At 44.5% G+C, this 6,297-nt stretch overlaps 1 protein-coding gene across 1 annotated transcript; it reads left to right on the top strand.

The window, feature by feature from the left end:
• The first annotated feature begins 4,408 nt into the window (after positions 1–4,408).
• Positions 4,409–5,620, top strand: LOC137965207 (uncharacterized mitochondrial protein AtMg00810-like). The gene has a single exon (XM_068811572.1). The coding sequence runs from the start codon at positions 4,409–4,411 to the stop codon at positions 5,618–5,620; it is 1,212 nt and encodes a 403-aa protein (XP_068667673.1).
• The last annotated feature ends 677 nt before the right edge of the window (positions 5,621–6,297 follow it).

The following is a 6,297-nucleotide window of genomic DNA, read 5'->3' as shown; positions in this document are numbered from 1 at the left end:
AAACATACCCTTCACCCTAATAAGAGTGAAGAAGAGACAGGAAATGTAAACTAATTACATCAGTGCTACCCTAATTACATCATATATTCCAACACCCCCCCCCCCCCCCCCCCCCCTCAAACTGGGAGGTAATGGCAGTGTTCCCAACTTAAACCAAATACGAAACTGGATAAGTGTGAAACTGGACACAAACTAAAACATAAGTCGAAACCAAACTCAAGGATTTCGCACAAATATAGTGACAATAATCACTAACGTGGGTAATGCCTATCATTCACAAGATGACGATAAAAGACCCACAGGTACCAATAGACTTTAAACACCTATATGAATAAAAAGGACAACAAAAATAATGTTTTTAAAGGGTTGGCCAATAAGGGTAAGTGAGAGTCAAATAAAAGATGGTAGGAGAAAGACTGCCAAAGGGTAATGGGTAATGGGTAAAGAGAAAATATGATGCTAAGGCGACCATGCGATTTATTTTTTTAAGAAATTCAAATTTTGCATCAAACGAACCAGTGCCAACAACAGTAAACAAATAATGAACCCAAGGGAAGCAACCAAGGAGTTCTTCTTCAGAAATAATGTCTCAATCAAAGAGACACAATAGCACTAGTTAAAATGGGCCTTATAATGAGTCTGGGCCCAATAACACTTACCAAGTAATCCTTTAAAATGACCCATAAAATAATCTGATGCAAGTCTGTCCACCAAACAATATGCTGACCAAGTATTAAGCGGTTAATACCTCAACATAATAATTCAGCCGGAGAAAAAATACCGAATCGCACTGAGTCAAATAATAGACCAATATATCCAAGTCACTGCAGAAATATGTAAAAGTTTTGTTCCAGATACGTAAACCGAGGCATAAAATAAGTCGCCCGAGTCAGATTGACCCAGACCCTAGTTGACCCAGTCCAGGTTGACCAGGACCGAGTTGGTCCGAGTTGACTCGGTTTGGCTGGAGCAGAAACAGTACCCTCGGGTCGGCAGGTTGGTTGGTTTACTGGCTCGACTCGGGCAAGTCCAGGTCTCGGCAGAACAGAGCAGCCCGACTGATTATTTCATGTTACTTAACTTAGGAAACATGAAATATATGAATAGTGTTTCATCTTCCTCTTCTTGGCGCCGAAAAACTAGAGATCACGACGAACAAAGAAAATCCAGGTAGCTAATCAATGGGATCTATTTCTTGGTATGGAAATGCAACGGCATAAAAAAAAAAGAGATGGCAATAAGATGAGTTTCCGAAATCTTCTGTACAAATCATTCCTTTCCTATACAAATCATATCAATTGTAATCAAGTGTACATCTTTGTAATTGTTATAAATTAATGAGAAATCTCACCCCAGACAGTGTGGTGATTAATTTACATGGTATCAGAGCTCTACCTGGATTAACATCCCTTGATCCTCAATGGCGTCAAATTTTTCTTCCGATCTTCTCCCCTTCAATACCTTGATTCATATGATCACCATCAAGCTTTCATCGTCAAATTACCTCCTCTGGAAGAGTCAATTTCTTTCCCTCCTTGACAGCCAAGGATTGTTGGGCCATGTGGACGGCACTCTTGTGCCACCATCTTCGTTTGAACCTCCCACCTCCCAGATGCCAAATCCAAAATTTCTGGCATGGAAGGCGACAGACCAACGCCTTCTCAGCCTTCTGCTATCGTCTCTGTCCGAGGAGGCCATGGCAGAAGCCGTTGGCCTGACCACCGCCCGTGAGGTATGGATTGCCCTCGAAAATTCCTTCAGTCATCGCTCCAAAGCCCGTGAGATTCGTCTGAAGGACGATCTCCAACTGATGAAGCGCGGAATCCGTTCGGTTTCTGCCTACGCTCGTGCTTTCAAAGCACTATGCGATCAGCTTCACGCCATTGGGCGTCCTGTCGACGGCACCGACAAGGTGCATTGGTTCCTTCGCGGATTAGGCACTGAATTTTCGAGTTTCTCCACTGCGCAGATGGCTCAAACTCCCTTGCCCTGTTTTCCCGATTTGGTTTCGAAAGCAGAGAGTTTCAAAATTTTTCAGAAATAGATGGAGCTTCCCGTCGCTCCCACCACCGCATTCACCGCCAACCAAGCTTCCTCCTCCCGTTTCGGCCACTCCTCTCGCCCGAATCGAGGCCGAGGACACCGTGACGGCCGTAACTCCGGTCAAGGCTCGCGCATCTTCTCCAGCCACGGCAAACCCTTCGATTCTGCTCACGGCCAGCCACGTTTCGACCAGAACCACCGTCGTCGACCACCACGGTGTCAGATTTGCCGGCAAGATGGCCATTACGCCAATCGTTGTCGCCAGCGATATGCACAGCAGGAGCCTTCCGCTCACGTCGCCAAAAATTTTTCGGCCCTTTCTCTGTCCAACCAAACCAATGTCTCCGACTGGTTTGTTGACACAGGCGCCTCGGCCCACATGACTCCTGCCCAGTCAGCGCTGGATCAGTCTGTCTCATACACGGGTAAGGATCGTGTAATTGTCGGGAATGGTGCGTCCCTACCTATTACCCATATAGGTCATATTTCTCCTTCACCAAATCTAAAACTGCTAAATGTCTTAGTTGTTCCCCATCTTACCAAAAATCTCTTGTCTATCAGTAAATTAACAGCTGATTTTCCTTTATCAGTTACTTTTACTAATAACTTTTTTACTGTTCAGAATCGCCAAACGGGAACGGTGGTGGCATCCGGTAGACGTGATGGAGGCTTATATGTGCTAGAGCGTGGCAATTCCGCATTTATTTCTGTTTTGAAAAATAAAACTCTTCATGCCTCTTATGAATTATGGCATGCACGTCTAGGTCATGTGCATCATTCTGTTCTTTCTTTATTAAATAAACAAGGCCAGGTTTCTTTTACTTCTTTATTACCATCCCCTAAATTATGTGACACATGCCAACTTTCCAAAAGTCATCGCTTACCTTTTTCTCGTAATGAAAAAAGGTCGTCTCATGTCTTAGAATTAATTCACTGTGATATATGGGGTCCGTCTCCTGTACATTCCACTTTGGGGTTTGTTTACTATGTTTTATTTGTTGATGATTACTCTCGATTTACTTGGCTTTATCCATTGAAATTGAAATCTGATTTCTATGCTATTTTTCTTCAATTTCAAAAATTTGTGGAAAATCAACATTCTGCTCATATCAAAATTTTCCAGAGTGATGGTGGTGCAGAATTTACAAGCAATCGTTTTAAACACCACCTTTGCCAATCTGGCATCCATCACCAACTATCTTGTCCATATACTCCTGCTCAAAACGGTCGTGCCGAATGGAAACACCGTCATATAACTGAAACTGGTTTGGCTCTACTTTTCCATTCCCATATTTCTCCTCGTTTTTGGGTTGATGCCTTTAGCACTGCTGCCTACATTATCAACCGCTTGCCCACACCGCTTCTCAGAGGTAAGTCCCCCTTTGAACTTCTCTATGATCATTTTCCAAATTATGCGCATTTTCATGCCTTTGGTTGTCGGGTCTATCCTTGTTTGCGTGATTACATGCCAAATAAACTTTCCCCACGTAGTCTTCCGTGTATCTTTATGGGGTATTGCTCATCTTATAAAGGTTTTCGTTGTCTTGATCCTCTTACTTCCAGAATTTATATCACCAGACATGCTCAATTCGATGAGACCTTTTTTCCCTCCATGGCCGCCTCTCCAGCTCAACCCATCTCCTCTCTCCAAATTTCCAATTTTATTGAACCTGCTCAATCTCCTCCAGTCCTGTCCCCATCTCCTCAGGCGCCTCCTTCTCCGCACATTACTCCATCTGGCTCCCGTCCCTGTGTTATTTGTACTGATCCTATAAATAAGTCCTTGCAGGCCACTGATTCTCCTACAGGTTTGCTTATGTCGCCCACAGATTCTGGTCCTCCTGGATCCACTCCTCCTGTTGCCGCAATCCAAATGAGGTCTCATCCTATGCTCACACGTGCCAAGGATGGTATTTTCAAACCTCGTCACTCGGCTGATCTTGCTTACTCTGGCTCTTCTGGTCTTCTTTGTGCTCTCTTGACATCTACTACGCCCAAAGGGTTCAAATCCACTACCAAGAATCCTGCCTGGTTTACCGCTATGGATGAAGAAATTCAAGCTCTACAGCATAACCGTACCTGGGTCTTGGTACCTCGCCCTGCTCATACAAATATTGTGGGATCTAAATGGGTCTTTCGGACCAAATATTTGCCTGATGGTTCTATTGAGCGTTTCAAAGCTCGTCTCGTTGCCAAAGGATTTACCCAAGTACCAGGTCTCGACTATACCGACACCTTCAGTCCTGTCATCAAGGCTACCACTATTCGAGTTGTGCTCTCTATTGCAGTCACTAATTGATGGTCTCTCCGTCAATTGGATGTCAAAAATGCTTTCCTAAATGGTCATCTCAATGAACAAGTGTATATGGAACAACCGCCAGGGTATATTGATCCTCGTTTTCCTGATCATGTTTGCAAACTTCAGAAAGCTCTCTATGGCCTCAAACAAGCCCCTCGAGCATGGTTTCAGCGATTCAGTTCCTTTCTCACGCATCTTGGTTTCCACACCAGTCGGGCTGACCCTTCACTCTTCGTCTTTCATCGGCACTCTGATACTCTTTATTTGCTCTTATATGTAGATGATATCATTATTACGAGCAACAATCTTTCTCTTCTTGATAGCTTTTCCAGCAAGCTTAACTCAGAGTTCGCCACAAAGGACTTGGGCTCCCTCAGCTACTTTCTTGGTCTTGAAGCTACACCAACCGTTGATGGACTATTTCTTAGTCAATTGAAATATGCTCGCGACATCCTTGCCCGTGCTCAATTACTTGACAGCAAGCCTATGCACACTCCTATGGTAGTTTCTCAGCATCTATCTTCTGATGGTCCATTATTTTCAGATCCTACTCTTTATCGATCCCTGGTTGGTGCTCTTCAATATCTGACTATCACGCGTCCCGATCTTGCTCATGCTGTCAACTCCGTAAGTCAGTTTTTGCACTCTCCCACTGCTGATCACTTCCTTGCGGTTCAGCGCATTCTTCGGTATGTCAAAGGCACTCTTCATTATGGTTTGTCCTTTCGTCCATCTGCTTCACCGGGATCCTTAGTTGCGTATTCTGATGCTGACTGGGCCGGATGTCCTGACACTCGTCGCTCCACCTCGGGCTACTCTATTTACCTTGGTGATAATTTAGTCTCCTGGAGTGCCAAGAAGCAACCTACAGTTTCTCGTTCCAGCTGTGAGTCTGAATATCGTGCTCTTGCACTCACGGCCGCCGAACTTATTTGGCTCACCCATCTTCTTCGAGATCTCCAAGTTTCTATTCCCGAGAGGCCCCTTCTCTTATGCGATAACAAAAGCGCTCTTTTCTTGAGCTCCAACCCCGTTGTCCACAAGCGGGCCAAACATGTGGAGTTAGACATTCATTTTTTGCGCGAACTTGTCGTTGCCGGAAAGATTCGCACTCAATATGTGCCCTCTCATTTACAGATTGCGGATATCTTCACCAAAAGCGTCTCTCGACCTCTCTTTCAGTTTTTTCGCTTCAAGCTTCACGTCTGTCCTAACCCGACGCTTAGCTTGCGGGGGGCTGTTGAAGATACTGATTCTCAATCAATTAAGGCTAATTGATTGAGGATCAATTCAGGATCATTGCCCGTTTAGGGCCTTCCTTCCAGGAGCCAATTAAGCTCCAATCATTCCTTTCCTGTACAAATCATATCAATTGTAATCAAGTGTATATCTTTGTAATTGTTATAAATTAATGAGAAATCTCACCCCAGACAGTGTGGTGATTAATTTACAAATCAGTTAACAGCAGAGAGTCGACGACTCCTTCTTCCCCACTTGCTTCGGTTTCCAGGCAGATTAATAGGCATGATGAGTTTTCGAAAAATCTTTTCGAAGATAGTCAACAGATACTTTCTGATCGCAACAGTAAAATCGGGAAACGTCTCCTTCTTCCCCACGGCGCCGAACAGCTCGGGATATGAACTTCTTCTTCCCCTCGCCGACGCTAGTAAGGACTCGCCAGAAACACTATTCTCGACGAAATAAATAATCCAAGGAAAAGAAACATGGCTCGACAGTCTCACAACAAAGTCATCTTCTCAGGTTCCGAACAGAGCGGAAAACCAGAGAGAGCTGAGACGTATCGTCACAGTCACGGAGTTGAACCCGTGATAATTTTTCAAAGATAACGTGGCAAAGGAAATAAACCAGCGAAGCAAAGACCAAACTTTCTTCAGAAGAAAATGGCCAGCGAGGCTAGTGCCAGTAACAGTGCATGTCTAGGAAGACGATTCTGA

Source organism: Aristolochia californica, unplaced genomic scaffold, assembly GCF_029961685.1.
Source record: "Aristolochia californica isolate CCGP_79_NKW_82.1479 unplaced genomic scaffold, dmAriCali1.0.hap1 SCAF_5, whole genome shotgun sequence".
NCBI lineage: Eukaryota > Viridiplantae > Streptophyta > Magnoliopsida > Piperales > Aristolochiaceae > Aristolochia > Aristolochia californica.
The sequence above is the reverse complement of the archived record's forward strand: the minus strand, read 5'-3'. Positions and strand labels throughout refer to the sequence as shown.

Bases quoted from the DNA above. Each gene is read 5' to 3' on its own strand.
- LOC137965207 (XM_068811572.1), top strand. From the start codon at position 4,409: ATGGAACAACCGCCAGGGTATATTGATCCTCGTTTTCCTGATCATGTT.